We start from the raw sequence: 14688 nt of genomic DNA, 5'->3' as shown, positions 1-14688 counted from the left end.
ACAGGGAGAAAGAATGGCTTTCTACACACTTAGAAACTACTTCAACTGTGTCAGGGCCAATTGACCTTGCAGCTGAGCCTGTGAACAAATGCTAATTTGCTTTGCTGGCCCACAGAACCGGTCAGCTCGACCTTTCTTTTTAAAAGAGGCACCATAAACTTCACTCCTGGGGGCAGAGAAGCCTATGTTTTAATGCCCAGCTCTTTCTTCAACAGTAACCATGACCACAAGTGGTTTATTGGGTTGTCTCTGCCTTCCAGCTATTGCGGGCCTTGGTTGGCTTAGAAAGACAAGCAGCCTTGGATGATAAATTCCCCGTGGGATCTCAGCCATGCCTTTCCAACAGAGGACCTCAAGTGAAACCCTCTGAAGGAGAAGCTTGTGGGAAATGTCTCCTAGACAGCCAGGCTGGTCCGTGCAAAGTGATATGGTTCACCTTGGCCCTGTCTAGTCAGTGTCTAGAAGTCACTTTCCCCAACCTCTCTCCCAGTCTCATGACTGAGTTGTGCTTGGGAACTTTCCTGTCTAGGAGTTGCTGGCACTGTGCCTGGTTCCTGAGAAGGGCGTCTCCTTGCACTTGCCTTCTGGTGTCCTTCGAACCCAGCTTCTCACTCCACAGGACAGAGTCTGACCCCCTAGGGACCCCGCAGTATGGTTCTTTGCCAAAGAGCTTCTTCATCTGGAGCCAGCCTAGTGCAAGGTTCTACGCGATGCAAAAAGGGGTCCCAAGAAAATCTCAAAAAGAGCCCTGCTTAGCCTTAAACTGCTTCGGGTATCTTTTTGGGTGCATCTGCTCTGTCACCTGAGGCGTCTCTACAGCCTCCTCCACTTTCTCCTTTGGTGACTTGGCAGCAGGTGGCAGAGGCGGTGCCAAGCTTGCAGGGGCGGGGGGCGCCTCACTCTGTCTGGCGGTACAGCGCCCAGGCTTCTCAGCGGCGGGCGTCCTGGCCCCCACCACCCGCGCATCCCTGCCACCCAGCGCAGCACAGCGCCCCCGGCGCCCCCCGCCGGCCTCCGCCCGCACCTGCAGCGGCTCCGCGCGCCCTGCCCGCCGCCGCCGCCTCCAGCTCTTGGTCGCCCAGGACAGAGAGGCTGTGCGCACCGGTGCCAGACCCATCGCTAGCCGCCCCTGGACCAGTGGACTCTAAGAGTACCGCTCTCGAACCCAGCGTACCCCAAGATGAACGTCAGGAGGGTGGAAAGCATCTCGGCTCAGCTGGAGGAGGCGAGCTCCACAGGCGGTAGGATGAGATGGGCTTGCGATCCGGCGCCCCGCTGGCACTGTCCTTCCCTCTCAATGATCGGGTGCCCCTTCCACGCTGGGGGCGCGCCGGGGGAGGGGGCACGCTTGTTGCCATCGCTGCATGAGAGAGTGCGGACCCAGACGGGCTTGGGAAATGGAGGTGGGAGCGGGGGCATGGGGGCGCCAAGGAGTGGGGGTGCATGGCAAGGTCTAGGAGGGAAAAAAATTGCTTGAAGTGTGTTTGAAACTCGCTGGTGGCAGGGTCCGCTGCGATCCTGTGCGTACTTTTTGCCTTCCCTGAAAATTTCTGAGGTTGTGTTTGCTTTTACCAGATGCCTTTCACAGGCACACTTCCTATCCCTAACACCTGGCGATAAATGAGCCAAAATGGTGTTGATCCACCCCCTCCACACTTCCTTGATGCTCCCAAACACTTCACTAGAACTCTATTTTGATCCCCTGGGTAATACACAGACGGGATGTTGCCCACGTCAGAGCCTTTTGCAGGCGCGCTTGTCTTGTTGTAGTGCTACCTTCAGTTTTGTGTGTTCGGAGAAAACAGTCCTCAGTGACTCTTGGAAATAATTTCTCAATAGTACAGCCTTAGAAAGGTACTGGGCATTGTGCAAGGAGCGTGGCTCTCAGGGAAACACGCAGGAATAGGAACTGTTCTCTGAGTTTAGGAGGACCTAAGGCAGAATTGATGTCCTCCCACAGACCATCTTGGGTTCCATCAGTTTGTTTTTAGATGGCTTTGATGCATTCAGATTTTTTTTTTAGAGGACCCTAAATAGGATCAAGGTGGTTGTGAGGAAGATTATATAAGGCTAGAAGTCACGTGTAGTTACCGTGTCATTTGGCTTTACGGGGTCAGAATGTGGGCTTAAGGGCTATAAAGTTGTAAGTTTTTTTTTTTTCCCGTGCATTCTCTTTATTACTGGAGGAAACAGAGCCACTTGAACAACTGAGTCCAACACTCAGACATGCATGGCCACAAGAAGACGACATCTATCAGTCCCTTCCCTCCTCGGAGGCAGGACGGTGCTTGTGTCACTTGAGCGTGAAATTTTAAAAACTCTTGGTTCTTCATAGGTTCCTGTTTTGGTCAGAAGGACACTTCAAGTGTCAGGGGTGGTTGTAGGTTGGGTATAAAGAAACTATTGTTGGGGTTTCTTCTGCTGTGATTGGGGTGATCAGCTCACTCTCATTCAGGAGAGCTTGTATGCTCAAGGCTCAGGAGTGTGATACAGCTGGGACAGGCTATGGGATCACAGTCCCTAGAGTTGGTGGCTTATTCTTGCCTCCCCAGTAAGAACAGCTCTTGACCTGGGCTTAGTCAGGCAGATGGCGATTAAATTTACATGTCCACTCTCAGTCCAGTGTCCTGGAGGGTGGAATTTCTGTAAACGAAAAACACAAATGAAATCATACCTGAGAAACATGAAACAATTAAAATATTAAAAATGGAAAATGTGATGTCAGCTCTAGCATCAAATGTAATGATTTCTTGGAGGCTAGTAAGATGTTGATTATATCTTGGCTAAGATGAGGATTGAAGCAAAAATTTAACATTGCATTTTTAATTTCTTGCAAACATTTTTAGGTAATTAGTGTGTGATGATAAGACTAAAGGAAGCAGCAGATAGTAGGGAGCATCACTCATGTTCTTGCCAGTCCTGTTCTAGGGCAATACTAGAGGTGATTGCACATGCTTTGTCAGGACTTTGGTGATCTCTGCTCAAACTTGCAATTGCCATGGGGAGAAATGGATGACTGTCAATTTTAAAGGTTATAGGTTTTGGTTTAAAAACTGTGTCTAGCCTTCAGTAAATGGAGTTTGGTTTTCCCCTCAAACGTACACTCATGGACTAGGGAATTATAAGAGGATCCATTCATACAATAACAGGATTATCTGATAGAGAAGTGAAAATATTCAAATTGGAAAAATCTCTCTCTGTGTCTTTCATATGTGTGCTTGTGTATTATGACTTTATTTGGAGGCAAAACTCTAAAAATGCTCCTTGGAGAGGTGAAAGAGACCCCCATGCACACACAATCGAGGTGGCAAATAGGGGGAAAACCTCAGATACGGTAGCATAAAAGTTTAATTATGTTACTTAAACTTTCACCCTTACACTTTTCAACACATAAAAGCATTTAGTGTGTATTCAAGCATCACCTTTGAGATCATCGGAGCTGACCATGGGAATGTTACTGACCACAGAATACGGATGGTGTAGGGAATACTAGACTTTGACACTCGTCAAATCCCATGTTAGTCTCAAAGCTATACCAATATGTTTTGCGTTCTATCAACTAGGCCCATTATTCTGATACTCTGTTGTAAAAACTCAACACAATTCTACTACCTGTGTGTGCTTGTGTGTGTGTGTGTGTGTGTGTGTGAGAGAGAGAGAGAGAGAGAGAGAGAGAGAGAGAGAGAGAGAGAGAGAGGAGATTTCAATCAGAAATGTAAAAGAATCTGAAAGAAGGTCAGAGCAAAAAGCCTTATGAAATTATTCATTGGTGCCCTTAATTTGTGTCATCCACCTTAGGGATGGCAGATGTTATCTGATGTAATCTACAGTAAAAATGGGGAGGAAAAATCCAGGTTTTAGCAGTAGTGAGAAAAAATTGCTGGCATTTTGAATCATGAATTGATGGATGTTTTGTGGCTTCAACTAAAGTTCTGTGTTTATTAAGGTTCAAGGAAAGTCAAATTAGCAATTCCCCGTGAGTAATAGTCAAAAATCCATTCATTTTGAACTTTGAAAAGCTTTTCATTGTGTAAGATATTCTACTTTCTCCGTGTCACACAGATGAAAAGGCATATTCAATAAATATTGTGAAGCATGGCAATTCAGAGACGCCTATTTGCTTCCCTTATGTGCCATCCTTTTTTTTTTCTTCTTCCTTTTCTGGTTGATGTTTACACCCTCATTCATAAAATAAGGACATAACTGTTTTGGACATTAATGAACCATGCAAGATAAAATATGCATTCAAGATTTCTGAAGAATTTTAGAGCAGATAGTGGTTGCTTTGTTTTGAAAATATATTTCAGGACAATACACAATCTTTCTTACTCATTTTTGTCATTTTGTTTTCTTTGTCCTTGGTGGTTTTTGTAACACATGGATAATATCGCTTTTCAATATTTCATAGCACACTGACTTGTTTACCCAATAGCTCTCCTCCTTAGAGACCATTTTCCAACATGTGTGTGTGTGTGTGAGCGAGCGAGCGAGCGAGCGAGCGAGCGAGATTTAGAAATAGGTGGAAAAGAAAGAAGAGATGAAGAATAAAGACCTGAGTATTATTTGTTCAGTAGGCCCTTACTATCCTCAAAATGTCTTAAGGTTGTTCAACGGAGCGCTTTTATAATTTTTTTGTTGTTGTTGTTGTCGAGCACTGAATCACCCTTTTATTTTTCAAAATGGCTCATTTGGTTAAAGGTCCTAATGCCTCTGCTACATCTTCCTGAATTCCCTGTGGTACTTCCTTTGCTCACCAAATGCTCCTTTGCTGACGATGGTCCTTGGGCGATCTGAGCCATTGATTCCTGGTTATCATTTCACTTCCTAACATCTAAATTGAGGACTCACATATACTGTCTCAATATCTGATGATGGCTGCTTTCTTCTCCACGGCTGTCTGTGGGACGGAATTAATTTGTATGCTCTCGGATTCCGGGTAACTCTTTTTATGACCCTTACTTCTTTTCTTTGAACATTCTATGCAACCTTCACCAAGTTCTCTTTTGAGCATCTTTCTTCTGTGTACTCTCCTTTTAAGCTAATGGGTATTTTAATTTCTCCTGTGGTGTGCAAATCTCCCTGTGCACAGTCTAGCCCAGTGCCCTTCCCGAGTGCTAGACAGACATTTTCATTGCTAGGATTTCAGACCCATCAGCAGGTTTTTAGTGGCACTGTAAAGTAAAATCCAAAAGTGCACTAGAAAATACATATTCTGTTCTTTAAAAACAAGTTATTTTTCAAATGGGGGAACCATTATTTAAGACACGCAGTTTGAAACTGTTTGAAACAGACACTTCGCTATGAGCCTTCCATCTCTGTTGAATCAGCCACCAGGGTTTATCTACTTCTGTTTCTCCCCTTGGTTTCCTCTCTACAACCCAATACTATGTTCATAGCACCGTTTCCAGGGCAGTATGCTTGAATCCTCTTCCCTTACCATCCCCCACTTAAAGTCTACTATATTTACTAACCCTTGCTTTAAGTCTTATTATCCCGCAGAATATATTTTAGTACCTTCCTTTGATCCAACTGTTAGAAGGAAACCTGTGGTATTTTCAGATTGGTGTAAAAGGCTCTCACGATAAGGTGATCATCTTCTGTCTCCACTTTCTCTCCTATAGTTCGGTTTATGCTTTGGTATAGGTGGCTGGATACTCCCTATTTCCCAAACATGCTTTGTGTTTCTCCGTTGTTTAGGATTAACTTCTTCCCCTGACATTGCTTGACGATTGTTTTCAATCTCTCCCAACTCATCTCCATTGCTGTCCTGGGCAGCTCTGTTGCTTTGCCTGCCCTTCGGCTTTGTTTATGTAGCTTTCCTTATATTTTGGTCTGAATCTGAGCAAAGCAGAATACACTTGGCATTTTACATCATTTGCAGCTATTAAATTGTAGTTGCTCATTAGCATATACCCTACACAAGGTACTCATGTTTATCCTTCTAGTTAATATTTACACGGCGCTTCACAAACTAGTAAGTGCCTAAAGGACATTTACTGAATTTAAATCCTGTTGCCCCATGACAGACCTATGAAAGAACTTAAATTTCAATTTATGTTTGGATGCTTGTTAAGCCCTCTTTAGGAACTGACATTCTTTGGCTTCCAACCTCTCTATTCATCAGATGATAATGTCTCTGAGTTTGGAAATATAGCATCAGGATCAGGCTTCTAGGAGCATCTGTAGCTTCATAGCTAGGTGAGTATTTGTAGAGAAGGCTTGAATAGTTATTCTCTGATTTCTGTGTGTTTGAGGTAATATGCAGCTTTGTCCTGTATCTGGTTAGAGTGATTCCTTATTATCTTCCAGATCTATCATGTCCAAGGTCAGTGGTCCAGCAGACACCCAGTGAGTAGCTTCTGCCTCTTCCAATTCCTTCTCAGTGGCCCAAAATTAATGAGACATTGCAAAATTAGTTAAGTATTTTCTCTGAAATGTGACTTTGGTTGTCCCTGAGTTTGTCACAGACCTGTCCTTTCCCAACCCTCTACAACCCAATCTCTATGCATCTGCACTGTCATGTCTGCTATCTTTGTTATTATCTTAGCTATTAAGCTCATCCAATGACAGTGCCTCCCACTGTAGCAGCAGCCATAGAAAGGAATGGAAAAATCAAACCACTGAGACCTCATTCAATGTATACACAACTCTTTTTCTGGTTCCTTTTCTCTCTCATATCAGCATTCACAGGGAGAATCAGGCTGTGTTGGGAGAGAGGGCTTAAAAGAGATAAAGTTCAGTTCTTTACCCCAGTGGCAGTGGCTATCTCCCCGCTCACCAAACCTCTTTCCCACGGCTGATCTGTATGCAAGTCCATGTACAGTATTTGGGAATCGAGTAAGTAGAAAGCCCATGTTTAAACACAGCAGTTCCCATCATACTCTGATATTATGAAGAGTCATTTGATCAGGAATATAAATATAGAATTTTCCATGTTGTGCACTTGGCCATCGTTCCTATGTTGAAGGCTTATTTCTATTCCTGAGAGTGTGGTTGAATGGCTGGATCACTGGAACGAACTGTGTCACTTTAAATACCTTCGGGGCATATTATTAACCTTTGAGAAGTCACCTCCTTGTATTCCATTTTATTTATTTAGTAAAAACGAGCAGTCAGAGTATTTCAACAATTTGTAACTTTTGGGCTACCTCAAATTTGTATTATTGGCTTAAGGAAATGTCCCCCTCTTGTATTTAGGTGCCATCTGTTCATGAATAGCGAATAAGTCTTTAGGGAATTCGCACTGTCACTTTTATAGGTCTTTAAACAATGACTCAGGAGGAAAATAGACTTTTATTTTCTGATGTCAATGTGTGTTAATAGTTTGAAATAGCTTTGCGTTAAGAAATTTATTTAAGAAGAGTGGTTTTGAAGCCCAAGTGGGACTCATACTCAGATTTGAATGATACAATAACCACCAGAGTTTACAGCCTACACACAGTATGTCTTCTTAGTATTATAAAACAAAGATTGTGTTTTACATGCCAAGGTATCACGAAGAATATACACAACTCATTTTTATTGTGTTATACATGTCAAGAGGTCCCTAAGAATATCCCTAAATCAGTTTCTTTTTCATAAAAGAATATATGCCTGTCAAGGGACTCCATGAGTTTTATGGTAATATTGTATGACTATAACACATCCAGATATTAAACGTATCTACATTGAAGAATTGGTTTTCTTCAAGGGACTTTAAAATTTTGTACCCAAATGAATTTTCACTTGGCTAGCAAGAGAAATTACTTCAGACCTGTTCTACCCCACATCTTTATACATGCTGTATGTCTGGTAAAGGCTCCAGAAATATGTTGAATGAACGACTTGCTAACATCATGCTGATTCCTAAGTCAGACTTATTATTATACTCCAACCTAGTGGAGTTGTGGGTAAATCAATGCTCTGGTCTTCTATGTCTCATTTGTACAGGAAACTTAATAAACACAACAATGTAGTGCTGACCAGCAGGCAAACATAAGATAACACTTTCAGACATTGCTCTAAGAACAAGTGAGTTCAGGTGGGAAATAACTCTGACTTAGAGAAATTTTGATATAATTTAAAAAGTTGGTATCAGATAGCCATTCGATCTAATGCCACCCATCCTTTTTTGTTTTGTTTTTGTTTTCCCTGTATCCAGTGATGAAGGTGATATCTAGTAGAACCTTACAGACATCTCATGATGATAAGATGAGATTTATTCCTCAAATAGTTATACAGAAACTATCTGGTATTAGACTTATAAAGCAGAGTCTGCCTTCAGAGATCCTACATTTTATACAGAAGATGGTTAATGGATGTGCCTCAGGTATTCATAGTGGAATGGGGGAAGAAATGGCCAATCATTTATTTTTTAAAATACCCATTCCCATGCTGGAGTACATACAGTGGGTTACCCCGTTATCAGTGAGATGATTTCCTGTTCGTAGAATGCAGTTCTTTGTGTGTGAAAACACACTGTGACAGTAAACTTGGTCTTTTTCCTCTTTGGGGTCTTAAAGAGTGAAGCTACAAAAACAAACAAACAAACAAACAAAGAATGGTCTCAAAAATCTATGATTGTTCTGTTGTTAGTTTCTTCTTGCCTCTTTCTAATTTCTCAAATATAACGTTTTTTGTCAACCACTCAGTAACATTAAAAGATCATGCCATTTAAATTTTTTTAAAAAAATCTTCTGTAATGCAGAGAATGTATGAAAAAACATGCTTTCTTCATAACGCAAATATGACTTAGGAGCTTGGAGAGTATGAAATGAGTAATAGCTTCTGTTTAAAGAAAGTGGGAAAGGAATTGAGAATGCTCATTTCTCTTATTAGCAGTTTAAATGATGTTCTAGTAAAAGCAGAGGCATTTCAACTCAGTATAGGGATTTTGAAATTAAATAGAGCATCCCCATGATTTTGAAGATAATTTTGTAGAAAGTCAATCATTTATCATATGAGCACTGTTCTACCTTATCTAGATCTGTGAGTGCTTGTGAAAATCATCTACTGTCTCTTACAAGAATTCCAAAACTCCTTGCTCTTCTTCATTCGTCTCCACAAACTCTCTGTAATTTCAGCCAGGGCTTTCTGTGCTGCAAAGCGCTGTGTACCTGTACTCCGTTAGAGGTTTGGTAACTGTTTGTAACTTTGCCCTCCTAGTTAGTTCATCCTGCTGAAATGAGTCTTGGGGACTTCTGGAGTGCAGGTGCAGCATTCCCTTCATTTGGTGGCAGAAGGAAGGAAAATGTTGGAAGGCGAGTAGAAAATGAGGAATGCTCAGAGCCAGGCACTGGGAATCATGGAAAAGTAAACAAACACTGCCAAATTCAGCAGTATTCAGAGATGTAGAATGAGGACCTCTTGCACACAGGAGGTAGAAACTAAATTCCAATTTTCATGGAGATACAGTCAGTGAGATTGGTTTAAAAGGGCCACCCATCTAAATGTTGAAGCTGGGAGATAGTAAATATTAGTGCTTCTGAGATAATTGAAGTACAGAATTGGTTGCTAATCTACATAAACTCTCCCAGTTAAATTAAAGTTGTAAATATAGTTTCCAAATGAAAATTAGTCATCCAAAACAGCTAATACTTTGACAAGCACTGTTCACCTCTCTGAATAAACACTAACCATGAAAATTCTACAATCTTTACAATGTAGCAATTAAACTGTTGAAATTATTAAAGATACAGCACAGTTTTAAGCAGAGCTCCATTTCTTCCCAAATCCATAAGCAAGAGATAGTGGCTTTTCATGAATATCAACACGGAATTACAGAAGCCAACAGTGACAGTTGTGATCTCAGGCTTCACTGATTTATTTTCTAGGAAAAAAATTGAAGATATTGCCCAACAATCATTCATTAACAACACACTTATCCATCATGCATTAGATGAGAGCCACTATGCTAGTAAATGTTTGAGAACAGAGAAAGGCAATGCTGTTGTTTACCATATATCATTAAATTTTTAAGTCACCTCTTCCTGGTATGCTCCTAAATTCCACTTTGCCAGCATTCACATAATCAACTACAGAAAGCATGATCATTTACCTCATCTTCAAGACTGGACTAAAATGTCATTCTAGGACACAACTGTTCTCTTTAATGAAGAGTGTTATCAGCTATCATCTTATCAATAGCTTTTGGAAAATGCTGAGGGAGCAAAGAGCAGAAGTGTTATAATCACAAAGTTTACTACTATGTGATGTGGGCTTCATGGGGTCACATGTAACATATTACACTACACAGACCTTACTCAGAGAAGTAGCATTAACCTATATGCTAAATAATACTGTTAAATATTTGGGTGACCCTGAAAATGTCAGTCTGTCTTTTTCCATGAAACATATGCTGGCCATCTTTGGCCAGATATCATTCCAGTACTTTAATGTAGCAGAGATGAAAAATATTCCCTGGAAACCTTAAAAGTACTTGTGAAAATAAACACATGTGATAGAATCTGGAACATGGAAAGCCTTGTAATAGCTCAACATCCAGAACACTTTGAGGAAAGTGCTTAATCACATCCTGCAGGTCAGACAGGGTCAAAGAAAGACACCTAGATTAGTTGGACCTGCAGAGGGAGGCTGAGGTTTTCTGGGGGAGATGGCAGGTGGAATAATAGATATTTTTGGTAGCAGAAGTTATGGGGATAAGGCTGAGCCAAGAGATTAGGGTTATGCAAGCTGGGAACTCTGAGTTCTTCATGGTGCAATGAAGGTCTGGAATCGAACTGAACAGTGAGATGAGACATTGGGGAAGTCTGTGCATGACGGTGCTGAGGAACCTGGTGAATCTTGGTCAAGTACAGGAGTTGATCCTCTGTCTACACCAGCAACAAAACTGCACTAATGTTACAAATGGATGGGAAAAGGGTCGGGGTGAAACCCCAGGCAAAGAAACCTTCTCTGACAGAAATTACAAGTGGGGAATCTGAAGGACATAATAGATTATTGATCAGAGGCTGAAGAATAAAGACTACACATGAGAGAAAGAATATGAGCTCAATAGGACTTGAGGGTGTTGATGATAGATTTTTAAAGGGATCAGTGATGACAAAGACCCTGAGATAGAACATCTAGATGTCTGGCTTCAGTAAGTCAGGGGTTGCCTAAATACATGCAGATGGTAAATAAAGAAGGAGCTTCATTTGAAAGAAAATGAGGCTGATTAGATGTAAAAACTTTAAGGACTTGTGGAACATCAAGGTGGAGGAGATGCCAGTAGGCATGGGCTATTAGGATTGTAACAATAGATGGAGATTTTATTCTGTAGACAGAAGGGAGCCAGTTGAATTTCGTAGAATGACAGAATGTAGAACATTAACTTTGCATAGCTGGGTAGGCTTCTCTTGATAATGATGTCATTAGGTGACTCTTGCATTAGTCTATGCAAGAGAAAGAAAAGACTGAACTAGGGTAAAGGCATTAAGAATGGAAGAGTAGGTTGCCTGGAGGACAAGATGAGGGGGTTGGAGCCACAACGTGGTTTGATGAGAAACACGAACCACAAGAGAAGGAATGGGTTGTAACAGATACCCCAGCTGTGTCCATATGATTTTGGGAAGTCACAAGGTCAATGGAGTTTAATGCCTTTGTGAGTGGTTGGACCATTCTTGCCCCATATCAGGTCTTCATTAAAGTGTCGTTTTTCTTATGACTTCATCTTATACAACTATTTCTTCCACTTCTCTCTATTCTCTTGCATTTACTGGCCTATACCTTGAAAGGTATACAGGTATATACCTTTTTAGAAGAAAGGTATATACCTGCATATTGTACACATATAACATATAAAGCACATTTATGAATTAGTTTGAATATATTTCTACTCTATTTTCTGTCTCAAAGGGACACAGACATGTGCTGAGTTCTAAGTCAATAAAGTTTGTCTATCATACTAGGGTGCATGGGGACCAACTTTACTACTGTATGGAAAGCACTTGACATACTGTCCAACAAGCAGTTATGTCTCATAAATGAGAGTGGTGGTCATTTCTGCAATCATTTGGAATGAGTGAGATATATTCCACTATGTGGACAGAGGTCAGGAACAGAAAGATTGGGGACAGCAGGGTATGAAAGCAGATGGCTTGTTTTCTGAGGAGAGGCCTCTGATCCTTCAGTGCAGAGGGTGACTTTCTAGGCAATGTTATAAACAGGATTGGTATTTGAGCTATGATTTGGACAACCAACAAGGTATAAAGATATTTCAAGGAAGCCGGGCGGTGGTGGCGCACGCCTTTAATCCCAGCACTCGGGAGGCAGAGGCAGGCGGATCTCTGTGAGTTCGAGACCAGCCTGGTCTACAAGAGCTAGTTCCAGGACAGGCTCCAAAACCATAGAGAAACCCTGTCTCGAAAAACCAAAAAAAAAAAAAAAAGGTATTTCAAGGAATCATGGAACAGGAGCATGAACGAATCTATCTACACAGGCAGCCACTTGTTTAGAGTTGATAGGTCAATGGGCCATGACAAGGTTGTATGATTAAGGAGAAAAATCTAAGAACTGCAGATTTTATGTGGTCAACAAGACAGAATGATGATGACATGGTAAGAGATACTGAGGCAGAATCCTCCTATCCTGGTATAAAGCAGGCAGAAGAGGAAAACTTCAAGGTTGGAAAACTAGCAAGACTTTCCAGTGTTTAGATGGGAACAACAAGTTGTGGAAAGACATGGGTGGCAGCTTCGTGCAGCGTCATGGCTGACATTTGTAACCAGTTAATAATGTTGGAGTGAGTGAGAAGGGAGTTTGAAGAGGATGAGTAGTTTGTCAAGGATATGCCGCCAGACTGATTCCATCTCCAATGTGAATCTCTGAGAAGGCCTAAGTTGATGGGGAGATGCTAGCCCTTTGCGAAGGAAAGTGTATGTGTCAGCACACCTATCTTTATATGTGCACACATATTTGTACTCAAATGCATCGAGTTCAACATTATGTTTGGAGGTTTTAGGAAAATGATCTGATAGCTTTACATTGCCAAGGTGATTTTGAACATCCTTTATAAATAGATTGAGGTTCAAAATCTTGAGCACTTTGCCCACTGTGACATAGTGATTGGCGGAGCAGGGATTTTGGCTAAGGCAATAGTATCGAAGCCATTCTGGCTGTGTAGTACTCTGTACTCTCTATTCCTCCACTATCATTCTCGGACAGGTCATGGAAGAGTAAAAGGAGACACTCTGGGCTGACTTGACCTGTTGTGGGAGGGAGGCCTGAGTTGGTCTTCTCAGACTTAGCACTATCTGTTCAAGTGGTGAGTCCTGGTAGACAAAGGCTAATTATCCAAGAAACTTCCTCTGGGTTTCTTTAATCCATCCCTGGTAAAGATCCCAAATTTTAGTTCCTGTTCCAAAGTATTGTGCATGGGAAGAATGAACCCTAATGCACAACTTTGTGACTACCATTGGAGCTTTTAATGTTCGAAGGTTTAAATCCAAGGAACGTAACAAATGGCCTCCCCAAACTTGAGTCAGAAAGCACTGATGGTCAGGACAAGTTGGACACATTAGTGCCGGGAAGTCTGACACTACAGCATACAGGTAAATTTCTGAGGGAAGCTTCTCAGTCTCTGCAAAGTCATGATCTCGACCTGGAACATTCCATTTGCATAGCTGTATTATTTCTCCTGACTTCGCTGCTCCATCTTGGCTCTGGTTCTCTATCCACCCAACTGCAGAGGCTTTGCACAGTCTTCCTGAGGTTAACAAGTTGAGAACATACACCATTGCTGCAAGCATTGATCTCCAGCCATGCTCCTTCCTGCCATGCATCCTTTTAACGCTGTCCTTAATGAACACAGTTTTAATTAATTTTTTGGTATCTATCTGGAAATGCAAAGTAAAGAGACTGTGCATACTTCCAAGAGACACAGGGGCACTCAAATATTTGTTGACAAATGGATAGCAATGTAACTTTAAATAGACTCAAATATTGTTTAAACAATTAGATAATCTCCATGTTTTTTTTCTGCCATCAAATGGAGTGAACAAATACTCAGAAAGCTCAGATGCTAGCTCTTTCCCCCCTTTGGACTTCAGGACACATCCATTTAACTTTATCTCCAACACTTATTTATTTAACATTTATTGTAAATTAATTATGTTGAATGCAAGCACCTTTTCTTCTTACCAGTGGCCAGCTAGGAAGAGTGATTTTAAACAATACAAATTAATACAATGGTAATTTCAGCGAATGAACATGGAAACACATACACAGGAGCAGGTAGACATGGAAAAAAACTTACTCTGGTTTCAGGGTCAGTAAATAACTCTTAAAAGAAGTAGAAATGAAGTAAATTATTGAATTATGCTTAGAGATAGATGATACAAAAGTAAAGGACATACTTGAAGGACAGAGAGAAAGAAAGAGAGAGAAAGACAGAACACAAAAGATGATTCTGCAGAGACAGGTAGAATACATATTGTTAGGAATTGGAGTTTTGTTATAGGTTTGGACTTGTCCCATGGGTGATGAGAAGTGATCAGAGGTTTTAAGAAGCAGAACTAGATAATCAAAAGCCAAACACTTTATGTGCCCTTGGTTCCTATGCTTAGCAAAGGGCATAATGTGCTGCTGTCCTATAAACCAGCAAATCATGGACCATGGTTCTGTGCTGCTTGTCTTTGGGGGACCTTGACTCATCTCATCTCTCTCTCTTGGGTATCTGTATCTCAATTTCTCTTTAATTTATATTTTCTC

At 41.4% G+C, this 14688-nt stretch overlaps 1 protein-coding gene across 3 annotated transcripts in view; it reads left to right on the top strand.

Moving 5' to 3' along the window:
* Window positions 1-1017: 1017 nt before the first annotated feature.
* Kcnip4 (potassium voltage-gated channel interacting protein 4) overlaps window positions 1018-14688 on the top strand; it is a 1036530-nt gene continuing 1022859 nt past the window's right edge. For 2 of the 3 annotated variants that reach the window (XM_050150152.1, XM_050150151.1), the window contains exon 1: window positions 1018-1241. In XM_050150152.1, coding sequence (XP_050006109.1) covers window positions 1181-1241 — 61 coding nt within the window. In that variant the 5' untranslated portion in view covers window positions 1018-1180. The remainder of the gene's footprint in view (window positions 1242-14688) is intronic. The other variant, XM_050150150.1, reaches the window with a different exon arrangement.

Source organism: Alexandromys fortis, unplaced genomic scaffold (assembly GCF_014885135.2).
Source record: "Alexandromys fortis isolate MF-2015 unplaced genomic scaffold, M_Fortis_MF-2015_v1.1 scaffold_0, whole genome shotgun sequence".
NCBI classification, from domain to species: domain Eukaryota; kingdom Metazoa; phylum Chordata; class Mammalia; order Rodentia; family Cricetidae; genus Alexandromys; species Alexandromys fortis.
The sequence above is the reverse complement of the archived record's forward strand: the minus strand, read 5'-3'. Positions and strand labels throughout refer to the sequence as shown.